The following is a 13,922-nucleotide window of genomic DNA, read 5'->3' as shown; positions in this document are numbered from 1 at the left end:
GGCCAACAAGTCAAGATAGGCATGCTGGGATTGGCTGGACACAACGTCAATCAAGATTCCAACGTCTTCTCCTGTAGGATCGGCTCGGGATCACTGAGGAGTTCCCAACGGACACGTGACGTGTGAGGTGGCTCCTTTGAAACAGCTGTCCGGAGATGATGTTGGAAAAATGTTCTTACGTCAAATAAATTAACTTTTACATTTTTTTAAACTATCAAGGCCTTTTCAGGAGCTTTGCTTGAAACACATGTGCGTTTACTTTGTCACTGTCCCTTCTATATTGTGATGGAAAGATACAAGTTTGTTATTACTTTTCATTATTGCCAATAGTGTTGGAAGGATCGAACTTGTCCGCTTTGTAACAAAACCCTGTTAAAAAGGTTGTAATATAATCACATTTGAACTGGAAGAAAGTGGCTGATGAAAAGGATGTCTGGTCAAATGGGAAAAACGGACACAGAACATACAACGTTAATTACTCCTATTCTGCCACCTACAGGCGGATGCTCTATAGCAGTGGTTCAAAAGCCTTTTCATTAAGCGTGGCCCTTTTTCTTTCATGGAGTAAACAGACATCACCTGACCACATTTAGGGACATATTTAATGGATATTTCACATTATATTCAATGTATGACAATGCATAATGCAGAACAACTGATATACTGTTTTTGAAGTTTGTGTTAATGAGGAATTTTAATACTTTTTCAAAGTCAAAGTCCACTTTATTGTCAAAGTTTCCACATGTGTTATACATACACAAAAATTGAAATACCATTTCTGGCAGTCCCACAGTGCGAACATAAACAAGAACATATAACATAAAAAGACAAGAGCCTAGAAAAAAATAGGTGGGGTAAAAAGGGGTATACAAAAAAAGCAGATTATCTCCTGTTAAGAGTTGCTTGTAAAAGCTTTGACAACCCTAAGTCTGGGTACCACTGCTCTTCTGCACAGCCTTAATAACGAACAAAACCACGAGACACAATGCAGTTTGAGAGCCAACCATTTATTTTGTCACTCAAATTAACTCATGTTATTGCATTTCCCAACACAGACAGGATGTTAAACCTTAGAGCTCACAGGAAATCCTCCACCCATCTCATAATGTTAATGATATGCTTTCACAACAAATTAAATGTAAAGTGAAAATCAAACTCTCTTCGATATTAGTCATGTTTTAGTAATACTATAGTAAGATCAGATGTAGAAAACAATCCATTCAAAAGGATACAATGTGTCTCCATCATCCTGAGGCAGATTACAGTTATTTGGATAATTTTGATGAGCGAAACCCAGCTTCGTACTTCTCAGGCCCAAATCAAGGTGTTGCTTAATACTCTAAAGCTGTCACTTTTGAAAATAGATTCATACTAAGGGTAAACATTATATGTCTATACTTTTTCAGATGTTAAACATACGTACATATGAGCTAGAGCAGTGCTGCTGTTAAAGACAAAACACAATGTAAAGGACCAGTTTGCTTCAGAGTGAACTAAACAAAAGCTACGACGAGATACGACAATGGACAATCCTAAGACACGATGCCAAGGATTCCAGTACAATGAGGATATTGTGTGAAAAACCTCACATTTTCCCAGATTCAGATATTGCATAAGTAGAAATAACACCTTACTTGACTCAAAATGGCAACAAAAATAGATCAGGATCAACATTAGTTCATCTTTAATAACACTACTAAAGGTTTGAAACATCACATCTCCATTTTAAACCAAAAATGGAATGGACCAGTCCTGCACTCTCTTCCACAAACAAAGGAAAGTACTTTAAAGGTGTTAAATACATCCCTCTATTCTGAGGGAGGGCTCCCATTGCAGAACTCCAGTAAATGTACTGATCAAATTGTCCACTTCATATGTAATAGCTGCAATGAATAGCCTATTGAACCCTAATATTTAAACTTAAGCACCAAAGGGCAAAGTATTAAAAAGGCCATATGATTACTGCGTGGTTTGATGAATCCTAACATAATTTCCCCTGTCTTATATCATGTCCCGCAGAACTTTTTATGAATTGCCTGTTGCCATTATTATTAGCAACACACAAAACAGCTGTCAGTAGACAAAGATTTATGTTGTGCCATATCAGGTATAATTATTGAATGAATGCATATGTTAAGTGGCTGCAAAAAGTGTTAAGACTCCTGTCTATACTTATTCTGATTAACAGGCTTTCCATTTGTACATTTGTGCTCCTGAATGGCTCTTGTCAAAAGCTTGTGATTATTTTATTGTAATTAAATAATCAATAACATCCTTTGTAAACGGGATATTTCCCAAACCAGTGTTCTGAAGATGATAGAAACTAGCACGGTTCTTTTCCATTGCCAAAAATAACCAAACCTCATGACATTTAAGCTTAACAGATGGGGAAAAAATTAAAATAAACCAACAACAAAGTGAAGCGTGAAGAAAATCGCAAGGTTCACAAAGGACTTTTTTTAAATCATTTGCAAATACTGTGAGGAACTGCTAGTGTTTCACCAAATGTCATGATGATAATGATGTCCTGAATTACTCAGCTCTTTAGTTAATATTTTGTCTAGTGCTTGCTTAGAGATAATGAAAAATAAACTATCTTGTCCTGACCTTGTAAATATCAGTCTTTCTGCATGTACTATCAAAATGTACAGTGTCTTCTGTACTGGGCTCACATGCTTGACTGAGAATGCTGTCCATCCTCACATTACTTTGTTGACTTTGTGCTTTGCAATACCGAAATTGCTCCCACAGAAGTTGTATAAAACAATCAATCCTTCTAGCTCTCGCCACTCTCAAAGTAACCTCACACATCACTTAAAACGAAAAAATATGGCCTCCTAAAAAGGTAGGAAAATATCTTCATTGGTGCCCATCAGCTGGCGTGGGGTTTGACAGAACCTTCAGAGTGACCCTCAGCGGCGCAGTTTACAGGTGCAGGTTTGTTTCCAAAGTTCCAGTCCACAGGATTGAGCAGCTGCATGGTCTTCTTGTGCGTCCAGATAGGGTTGAGGATGAACGTGAGCAGAGCGAGGCCAGTGAAGAATTGGAGGAGCATGGGCATGGCCACATGGGTAATGAGCTCGTTCAAGTGGGTCAAACTCACCCACCACATATGGTATGTGAGCACCATGCGACAGTGGAAAGTGTGGACCATCACCCACTGGTTGGCTCTCCAAAGCAGGGTGCGTGTCCATCCAGCCTGCCAGAGAGGAAGGAAGAAGAAGAGAGAACATAATATTAAGGACTGCTCTTTATTTGACTATAGTCACAACATTGTAACTTATGTACTGATATCAGATCTGTGAGTAGGAGGAACAGAAACAGTTACTGGTACTGGTTCAATCTGTTTTTAGTTGAACTTCCTCCTTCTAAGAATGTTAACCTGTATCTGTTTATCTGAAACCTTATGACACTTCCTGAAATATCTGTGGTAGTTGAGAAGAATCTGTGAGAGCATGTCTGTGTTAATTATTGTCCATACCCCTGCTCATTATATTAACTTCAATGTGCCTCATGTTGCAAATTAGTCAAACAGGTTTTCCATCACTGGCAGACGATAAATACCTGTGACTCATCATTTGACCAGAAAATGAAAGCCACTTGTAACCTTTCCCACTGATGCAGTTAGCTAGATGTTAGTAGGTGTTTAGTCCAGTGAGAAAAGGGTTTAATAAAGCATCACATGCAACAGACAATTATTTGTATTATATTGAGGGATGCCATGTGCAAGACATGTATGGAGCAAAGACGGTACAGTTAGTATCGCAGAACCAAATACACCAATGGGTCCCTACCTTCAGTAACATCCAGGATATACATGTGAAAGGCGTGCTCATCTCCAGCAGCAGTGTAACCATCGGCAAAAAGTGGCCCATTGAATCCCACATCACTGCTCCTGCGTATCCTGACAGGGCAAAGAAGTGGTGCATCGCCAGTGGCAGATCAAATGATCGAAACACCACACTGGAAACATGAAGAGCTACATTCTCAAACACAAAGAAACCAGTGGCTGTGAGGACATTGAACCAGGACCAGTCTTCTTGCCCTCTCACTTTGTCTCTGGTTAATGCTGAGTCCTCAACCAGGCATCGGAGGCCCACCACGGTGCTCTGGATGCCAAAAACTGCCCGAGTTGCAGCGAGGTTCCAGAAAACCTTCTCCTTAGCTATCAGGGAGTTGTAGGTGCTGGAGAAGGCCCCAGACAGGGGGTGGCAGAGGAGAAATATTCCTGCATAGAAGCCAAAGCCAAGGCCAATAAGCTGAAGGCGGTAGTCCCAAGACAAGTACTCTGCACTGGGATGGGGGAGAGGGCTGGTCTGTTGATCAGGATCCATGATGTTTGAGGGAGAGGCTCAGCTAGAGGTGAGGCTGTAAGGGGCTCGTAGATGCATGACGTGTGGGTCAACTACATAACAACAGAGAACACACATTAAATACATTACCATAAGTAGAAACAAACAACAGGTGTACACAGGCTCCATTGAGTAACACGACTCTGTAAATGGTTTATATAAAACGACTTTTTTCCGCTTGTATGAACCTTTAAATGTTATAAGAGAAAAAATGTTTGCAGTCACTCGGTAATAACAACATAACCACTTCCACACATGTAAAAAAGAATCCCCCTATAGTTTATCGCCAAGCCAAGCTTTAAGCCCTTTTAGAACTTGATGAGTCAGTCACATTTTAACGTCAACATACAGTGACTGTGTTGTGAAGTTAGCACAACAACACAACAACCAAAAAGTGTGTGACTTCGCTGGTTACTAATAATAATATTGATAATTCTTGTATTCATTCTTACTCACCACAAACTAGTTAGCTGACATCATTACGAACATATCCACCAGAGGAGTTCCCGCTGAACACAGTGTCCCAGTGCGTTTTGTGTTTCTGCAGTTTCCACAATTCACATCACACGACTTCAATTTGGTCATATGACTTGCAAACAGGAAGTGACGCCTACTTTAAACATCCGGACATTCCATTGGTTAATACATCTCTTCCGTTACGGAAGAACCCCATCCTATTGGTTATCTCCTGGCTCGTGCATTTTGTCCATATTGTGTGGTTTGCTCTTATAAAACCAAACATTGCCGTTGTAAATATAACCAATGCACAATACACAAAGTTATTAGCATAGATAAACAAATCGGATTATATTTAGTCATTCAAATACATTATACAAATAAATATGAAACATGTTCTAAGACATATGGGTACTTATTTAAAATTACTATCATTTGATATTTCTAATCTCCATGCACAGGTTTGCACGATATGGTGCAGCTTTTTCCTCACTGAGCAGGAATCAAGGGGCACACACTTGGCATTTTTCCATAGTGATAACACACATTGAAACATACAATTCAGATAACCACAGAACTGTTGCCACAGAGATACAACATGCATATTATTCATAAAGGAGCGGGAGGAAACCAGGACACTGTTGTGACGGGTTCGAGCTCAACCACCATCAGATAAATGCATCTGGCCTGCAGGAGCTGCTGGTGCCATTAGGCTACTGGTATGCTCTCAGTCAGTTATCAGAGACACCACAGTATCTGTAATGTTTATGTGATCTTCATTCCACTGAAAAAGGTTTGAGGTAAAAGCTTCAGCATGTCAACTCCCACAAACTGCAATGAAATGTCGATAAGCTTCCCAAACCAGAGCCCCAATTCCTTGAAAATGTATTAACCGTACATTAAAGTATCAACGACAACATTCCCTGGTTCAGGGGCTGACCTTCCTACAAGGCAGAACTAATTAAACGTCTTGTATCAGTACAAAGTAATAAAAGGAAGAAACCTGCCTTTCTCTTTTTGCCCAGCAGGGGGTATCCTTGCCTTGTATTTGAGACTGAGTGAGGGTTGAGTTCTATCTATCTCTTTATGGAAATGACCTAACCCTAGAAAATGAATGAATAACTAACAGCTAATGTGCTTTTTTGACATGTCCAATAAGAACAAAACTGGAAGATGAGTTGTTTTCCCTTAACATTGTTGTAAATTATTTGCATCTTCCTGCTAGATTTGTGGAAAAGGAGAAATTACAGCTCGACAAATACTTTGTAGTTGAACAAATGCAATCCTTTAGGTTGAATGAAGAGTTATAATTAGCTTAAATAACAAAAGAAAAAACTGGGTGCATGGTATTTTTAGACTAATGATTTGTGTTGATGATTTGGAGTTTGCAGTAACATCCTGATACACTCAAATGGACATCATACTTTTGAAAATAGCCCTTTGATCTACAGAACTGTAAGTGTTATGTATCAACAGATGAATCCCATTCTTAATACATGCACTTACTGAGAATAGGATAAAATTGAAAAGCCAACCACATGCTGTGCTTCAGGTGGTGACTTTCCTGAATAACTTCAGAAAGAACAGTAAAAGATAATAACACCATTTCTTATGACGGAGGATTCAGAGCTGCCCTTCATCTTTATTTCCTTGATATTTCAGCAAGCTGCCTAAATATAGATATTATATGCATGAAATGTCAAAAACCTCTTCTCTCCTGTGAGACAGAATACTATCTTTGTTGAGAACAAACATTGCGTTGCTGAATAACACTTTACAGTGCCTTGACAATAAGCAGAGGTAGAACAAGTACTCAGTTCTTGTACTTAAGTAAAAGTAGAAGTACCAGAGTTTAGAAATACTCTGTTACAGTAAAAGTGCTGCATTAAAAATGTTACTCAAGTAAAAGTAGAAAAGTATTAGCATCAAAATATAAAGTAACACAATTCAAAGTACTTATTGTGCAAATTGATCCATTTAAGAATAATATATTTGTATGTTTTGATTATAATTATCGATCATTAAAGTGTTCTCAAAGCTGGTAAAGGAGCAGCTAGTTTTAATGATTTTGTATACTGCAGGGTAGATTGTGAATTTACTCCAGGTGTAACCAAAGTCTTATTTAAGTTTTGATTATATTTCACATCATTAATCCAAATCTGAAAAGTTGCTGAAGGAACAAAATAAATGTAGTGGAGTTAAAGTACAGAGTAGCATATAATGGCAATACTCAAGTAATGTACAAGTATCTCAAAATTGTACTTAAGTACAGTACTTGAGTAAATGTACTTAGTTACTTTCCATCCCTGACAATATGGGATATTTCATTTTTCATATTTCAAAAGCTTTGTTTTTCATTCACGTGTTTCACTAATTGTTATATCTAATTGGTAGAGCAGTAAACAGGCACCGCAAAGACAAACATTTGTTCAAACTTTTTCTTCAAAAATTTAATTGCAGAATTATTTACACTGGATGATCTCAGCAATGACCAAACTACTCAAAGAGGCAAAAAACCTTTCAATAGCTCAGCTAGGTAAGAACGGAGGAAAAAGATGCATATGTTGTTGCAAACTACTTAAATAATACAAAAATAACCCAACGATACATTGACTTGCACTGAAATAACACACATTGAAAAATACAAATGTGTTTGACTTAAATAAATACATAACATATCAGTGGGACAGTGTTGTAATTTAAAAAAAACAAACAAAAGCCTACATTCAGAATCAGTATTTCGCATGCCATCATATCAGCTTATAAAAAAACAAACAAAGTAAAAACAACAACAAAACATGAGCAAATGCAGAAAATAGTAATGTTTCAATGAAGCATATATTATATATTTATATATCTATATATATTTCTTTACAAATAATGAATATTTGGCATTATATTCATCTTAACTATAGATATGATATACAAGAGATGAAAATAGTTTTAGCTAAACGACTACCTTTTAAATTTGTATCTAGTAATTATAGAGTTTCACATTCCAAGTTCAAGGAAGTGCTGTAGTCCGTGAGTCCGACACTTCTTTCACCAGCATGTTACGAAAAAAGTTCCCTTGAAATATTTCACATCACGGGTTTGAAATTTAAACGCAGACAGTAGACAGTCGTACCATAAGTGAAGCCACAGATGAAATGATGGAAATATGCGGTGGGGAATAGGAAAATGTGGGGGATGGCAGAACATGTTTTGCCTACTTATAATGGTTGAATGATAATGTGGCTGTGTAGAGTAACAATTTTACAGTATGCTGGATAAGTAAAAAAAGATGGCACTTGTAGTTATTTGTTGCCCTCATGATTAAATGTGACACTGTTGCCATTTTCTGCCCTTGGGGGGGTTTCACAAGATTTTGGTGGAGCTGATAAATTACCATCATCTCACCACAGTCACCATAGAATCCTCCAATGCTCACAGTATCACATGCGCACCACACAAGCTTACAGGGGATCCAACATAAAACACCAACTTTAGTATGTTTCAAGGAAATCCAAGATCACTTTGTTATAGGAGGCCTTTTAAACTATGCATGTAGTGTGAAGAAGTTCAAAACTTTTCAGAGATGAAAGAATTCACTGGGACACAAACTTGACCCAGACATTACAGCTGAGAGAGTTTGTTAGAAACTGCCTTGGAGAGTCCCAGGGGTACCAAGGTAATATTTTCTTGAAGGTCCTCCAACTAATTGTATGCTTTTCACAACCCCAGCTCTTACCTCTAAGTGTAGCTGTGCATTTTCTAAAATATGTGTCTGTACTGCACAAATCCTGTTCAACATTCTCCGTTCCCTTTTGACATCTGGAACTGAGTTATGTTAATTATGTGGATGACTCTTCAACTGAACCAAGGTTTTCCTCACAGCCCTGATCAAGTTGCATAAAGGAGAAACTTCTCTGTTATGCTTGTAGTGCTGATGCTTAAGTTCTACAGTACAGGCCATTATTCAGCAATACATTTATCAACACAAGCTTTAAAGGGCCTCAGAGGCTGCTTGCTTGATCTCGCCAAGGACCCGAAAATCTTACATAAGCTGCTTTGCTTAGTCAAAGGCAGGCTAAAAAATACCCAGCGCAGCGCCTATGCGATCGTCACAGAACAGCCTTCCAGCTACACAACAGCAGCAGTTTGGGGCTCAGCGCTGTGCTCTCGTCTCCTCTAAGCCAGCATATGTCAGGCCGTGTCTGTCTCTCGGCCGTCTGCCTGCCACTGTGGCAACAGCAGGGGAACGTCTCTGCTCTGCCAACTGCCTGGCATCACACACCCCAACGCTTTCCAGAAACCCACTGTCATACTATTAAAGGTCCCTGCCTCTGCAATGAAAAAAACCACAGACTTAAAGATGGGTGTGCTTTTAAAGAAATGTGTAATCCAGCCTTGCGCTTCTAAAAGCCAGATCTTTAATTGAAGTAGTGCAATGCATATCTGAAATACTATCGCTGACTTTGGTTACTTGGTGATTTGTTAGACTGAGTATACTTGTTGGCTCTCTGAACTGTATTGTTTGAGCTCTGCTACAACAATTTATATTTAAACTTTGTCTCACGCATTATGATATGGTAAGTAAAACACACTTAGGACTAAACATGGTGTCATGATGGGTTGAGAGCCTGAATTCTCACACAGAGTCCTGCATATGATAAAAAAATCTGGATGCATTTGACAATAAATACAATTTGTAGCGCAAAAAAAAAAGGTATTATACGCTATGGTTCAGTAACAAAAATATGTTTCAGGAGAACAGGAGAAAGCATATGATTTTGAGGGCTGTGTGTGAGAATGAAATGTGCAGGTCAGGCCACAGTTTGATAGAAATGGAAATCAAGCCAAACTGACCCCTGATTTCACCTCTCTTCTCTGATTATGTCAGCATTGTGCTACAAAAACAAGATATACACACAATCAAATCAACAAAATATGTATGCATTAAAAAATATATATATTCAGAGAAATGTAATTTGTGTCACTGATAAATTTCCCTACTTCCATCCCGTAATAAACAATGGCACAATTGCTCGACCAAAATGTAATATATTGATCAGCTGACAGTGCATTGTGTTGAATTCATTATTTTTCTGGTACTGTATTAATTGATTAAGAGCAGTACAATGTTAAATCAATTTTACCAAGAGATGACAGTTTTTAGGCCAGTGATTTGGATACCGTACATTCACTGTATAAGCAAAGTGAAATTGGCAACGTGATTAAGACTGATGTCATCAAAAATGAATAATAAAGTGCAGAATTTTAGCTTTTGGCTTAAGATGAGTTTACCTTTATGAGAAATCTACTTAAAACTGCTTAGAGGTCAATTCTACCAATATCACCAATGAAGACTCTAATGTAAGAACTTTAGGTTTCCACTTTTACATCATGTGTAAAAGGTTGCACCAGTTATTCGTTAATCCATTGCTAAATGTGTGTATGTAAACCCTCCTTGAGTTCTTAATAACTACTGGCTAAATTGAAACTGGTTATTTACTAAAAAATTCAAAAAAGTCCAAGCTAGTAAGCATTTAGTATTTAAACTAGAAATGTGTTTCAGAGTTAGCAGTAATTGCTGGCTGGCAATATCTGATTATGCTAAGGGTAACTTAGCTTGCACGTTATGCTAACAGTCAATTAGCCAGTAGGTTATTAGCATACGATTATTTAATGTGAGTGAGGTGTGTTTTTTCTATGACATTTAACATTATTGATAAAAGACATTGGAGACATGTCAACTTATTTGATATTAATTATTTTATTACTTACGCTAAATGTGTCATACTGTATGTTACCAAGCTAACATCAGCTTGCCAATTGGTTCAGTTAGCTAGGTTAGGCTAGTTACACAAGCAAGTTTGTGTGTATCTATTCTACAATATTTGTTTGTGTGGGCAACTTGTTTTAATATGATGTGGAAATCTTCACTTAGCCCTATCTCTAAGCTAAGGTTGAACATACGAAGAGCTGGACTAATTGGTACATATCAAAATTGTGATGGGATTCAAAGTCCAATCCATCATATTGTGACAAATCATCACACACTGGTCTGCACAGCCACAGACAATGTCTCATTCCTTATGTGTTTCAACAAACGTTTGATGTTTAAGTTTTTTGGGACTTGCTGCTCGCATCCCTCTGGAATGCCTTTGCCCCATTTTAGCTTCATTAATTCCCAACCTTGCCTCGTTAATGCAGTTATGATACTGCTGCTCAGGGGGCTTTTATCTTCACAGAGCCTTTCAAGAAATATAAAGGTTACAAATCACTTTGTGGATGAGTGAAACTCATATGCAGATATTTTGTCTAAGTTTTGGCAGTTTTCCTATCATTCCTCATTAACTGTGGCTGAGGGGGTTACTTGAAAGGGCCTGAGAGGTTTGTTAGATGAAAACACAGCAGTGTGGTTTTGTGTGTTAGTGTGATTGAGCCGCTGTATATTTGCAACACATCTAGAAATTGTCAAAAGCAATAGAGAGAGCATACAAGAAGGGAACATGACAAAAACAAAATACAAGATAAATATTCTTCCCGCTCACAATTCAAAAATACAACAGTACTATTGTGAATGTGGGTATGTACATTTCCCTTGGAAATAGAGAGAATTGTAATAAGTGCATAAGTGCATTTGTCTACACATTTTGATCTAAGGAGTTACACAAACCTTCAGTTTTTTTTTCTACTGCATCGACAGAATGAAAATGTTGGCACAAGACTTGCATGTTTTCAGCTTCAAGTAAATGTCGGTATTAGAAAGTTGGCAAAGAGATATATAGGAACGTTTGTTGAAATGTGCATGTGAATGAGCTGAAAGATGTAATTCATCCACCAATCCAGACCAAGAAAAAACCTTTGACCACAACCAGATTGAGTAGAAAGCTGCATTTTTCAACACTGACCAGTCCAGAGCTTATAAGGGCTGCCTGAATAACCTTGAGTGGGTGATCAGTGCCACATGCACATAGTTGAGGTATTTCAAGCATTGGCACTTTTCAAAGTGTTTGAACTTACAACAATTGTGTGATATTTAGCTTATAATTAACATTTACCCCCCATAAAAGACCAGAGAAACACAAAAAAGAGTCATAACCTTAAATTATTGAAAAATACTGAAGGGTTAACTCACTTTTACCATTTTTGAATAACTTGAAATAACTTATAGTTTCTCTCATTTACTCGTTTTAGCTCAAAGGCCTGGTTGCTGGTAGGTTTTCAAAGCTGCACTTTTTAAATGGCACTTTGCAAAATGCTGAAAAACTACAGCCTTACCCATCCAGGACATTGGATGAGAGAGTGTGTAGGCTGGGGATCACAATCCCCAGCAAACCAAGGAGAAACCCAACCAACCCATGTCAGACGTACATTTCTTGCTAACACTTATCCTGGTAATGGGAGAAGAGGCTTGGCACATCCTACAGACCAATGGTGTTGGTGATGGGCTTTGAAGATGGCTATTGAGATCAGACAACAGATGGAGAAAGGAAGAGTAGAGAGAGTAGCAGTATAGAAAAAAGGCTAGTTTTAAAGTTGTTTGAACGTGGGTGCAGGGAGACGTGTCGACCCTGGACCCCGTCTCTTTAAAGTCTAGTCTGAGCCTCAGGAATATAGATCTCGATGCTGTCTGCTCGCTCTGAGGCTGAGTTCTGCCGGAAGGAGGCCGCACGCTTGGCTGCCATGAGCCGCCGCCGGGCCTCCTGCCGCCCCCGGTCTGGGAGGTCCAGGGATTTCTCCCGTGTCATCAAACTCCTCTGTCGAATTGTCTTCTTTGGTACAGGAGCCGGTGGCTTTAGGAAGAAAAGAGGATGATTAAGGGGGACAGCAGTGATCAAAAAACACCAACAAACCCAGTGTTCAAGATTTTTAAGCAACCCTGTTGGCATGTTTCGAGCTGATCACAAACAAATGTGACATTTAAGGTTGCCAACAGTCTCAAAAAGCCTGGAAAAGAAGGCAAAATTATTGTTTTAATATATCCTGATCCACATGGTACATTTGAATTAAAGAAGGATCAAGTTTTGGCTATTTTTTTTTTAATTCAAAGGAAGTGATTGAATCATTGAGAAAATACTTGGTACATACGGCTTGTTTGGGTTCAGTGTCGAGGGGATCCCTCACCTTCTTCTCTGGGCTCTCTATGACCCTCCAGTTGTTGTTTTTTATCTGCTGCAGCTGGTCAAACTTCATGGTGACGTCGTCGATGGAGAGCTGCAGGAGGTCCCAGAACCCGGCAAGGTCCTGAGAGGTGGGCCGTGGCATTGCACTAGGGTCCTACAAGGGAAGGAAGTGGGGAAAGATCCAACAAAGGTAACAATATTGTTGATTAAAGTACTACAAATTCAGATTGTTGTTCCAGTACCAGTAGTCCAGTTTAAAAGCAATGGCGTGCTTCAACATGACCTCTCCAGTCATTGCACTTCAGCTTAGATCCACTAGATGTCCTTATCATTCATCAAACAGGCATGAATGCCAGGTTTAGGGATTATGGTAAAAAATGAGGTCCAGTCCTTTTTTATTTGCGTGAGTGTTGCCTAATTGTGTCTATAATAAACATAACGCAATCAGTTGATGTTGAATGAACTTGTTACCAGAGAAACTAAACCCACCTATGTTACCAGGTGCTTTATGCACTCTCAAGGTAAAAAGACAAACACTAGAAAACAGTAATACGGCTTGATTTGAGCTAAGGGCTTTTCTCGCAGAAATATCCAAGTATTTTCCCCAAAGATCTTTAACTTATGCAGAAAACTTTGTATGTGATTCATGGTAGGGTTTACACCAAATGTATAACTTAACATTCAATCTTAAAATGTTGCAGTTATCAAAAAATGTCAGTGGGAATCAGGTTCTCTCCTCATAGCTGGGACTAATTTGATGCTTCCCGTTTGATTTATGGACATTTAAGAGGCAACACTGAATATTTGAATAAGTGCAGGTATTTCAAATAAATGCTAATAAAACCTTAATTAAGACCACTGGGCCGACTTCAGTCCGCCGAGTGTTTGTTAATTTACCCTCCTCTCTTCGTATGCACCTACTGTTAGTTGTTCATGCACACAAAGCTTTAATTCAGACATAATCATAATTGTAATGTAATTCAAAACGTTTTTTTCATTAATA

General features: G+C 38.4%; 2 protein-coding genes across 2 annotated transcripts in view; both read right to left on the bottom strand.

The window, feature by feature from the left end:
• Positions 1 to 701: 701 nt before the first annotated feature.
• cln8 (CLN8 transmembrane ER and ERGIC protein) lies at positions 702 to 4,940 on the bottom strand. Its single transcript, XM_063908167.1, has 3 exons — positions 4,809 to 4,940; positions 3,795 to 4,405; positions 702 to 3,199 (listed from the first exon to the last, which is right to left on the bottom strand). The coding sequence occupies exons 2-3, from the start codon at positions 4,332 to 4,334 to the stop codon at positions 2,873 to 2,875; spliced, it is 867 nt and encodes a 288-aa protein (XP_063764237.1). The 5' UTR covers positions 4,335 to 4,405; positions 4,809 to 4,940; the 3' UTR covers positions 702 to 2,872.
• Positions 4,941 to 12,382: 7,442 nt separating this feature from the next.
• The window catches only part of dlgap2a (discs, large (Drosophila) homolog-associated protein 2a), a 146,373-nt gene continuing 144,833 nt past the window's right edge, over positions 12,383 to 13,922 (bottom strand). Inside the window, exons 13-14 of the mRNA XM_063909258.1 lie at positions 12,885 to 13,073; positions 12,383 to 12,589 (exon numbers count right to left, since the gene is read on the bottom strand). Of these exons, the coding sequence (XP_063765328.1) occupies positions 12,383 to 12,589; positions 12,885 to 13,073 (396 nt within the window). The remainder of the gene's footprint in view (positions 12,590 to 12,884; positions 13,074 to 13,922) is intronic.

The sequence above is a fragment of the Eleginops maclovinus genome, chromosome 19 (assembly GCF_036324505.1).
Source record: "Eleginops maclovinus isolate JMC-PN-2008 ecotype Puerto Natales chromosome 19, JC_Emac_rtc_rv5, whole genome shotgun sequence".
Taxonomy (NCBI): Eukaryota; Metazoa; Chordata; class Actinopteri; order Perciformes; family Eleginopidae; genus Eleginops; species Eleginops maclovinus.
Note: the sequence above shows the minus strand (reverse complement) of the source record. Positions and strands in the feature narration are given on the sequence as shown.

Bases quoted from the DNA above. Each gene is read 5' to 3' on its own strand.
- cln8 (XM_063908167.1), bottom strand. From the start codon at position 4,334: ATGGATCCTGATCAACAGACCAGCCCTCTCCCCCATCCCAGTGCAGAG. The intron at 3,200-3,794 runs GTAGGGACCCAT...CCTCTCTGGCAG, and splicing joins TATCCTGGATGTTACTGAAG to GCTGGATGGACACGCACCCT.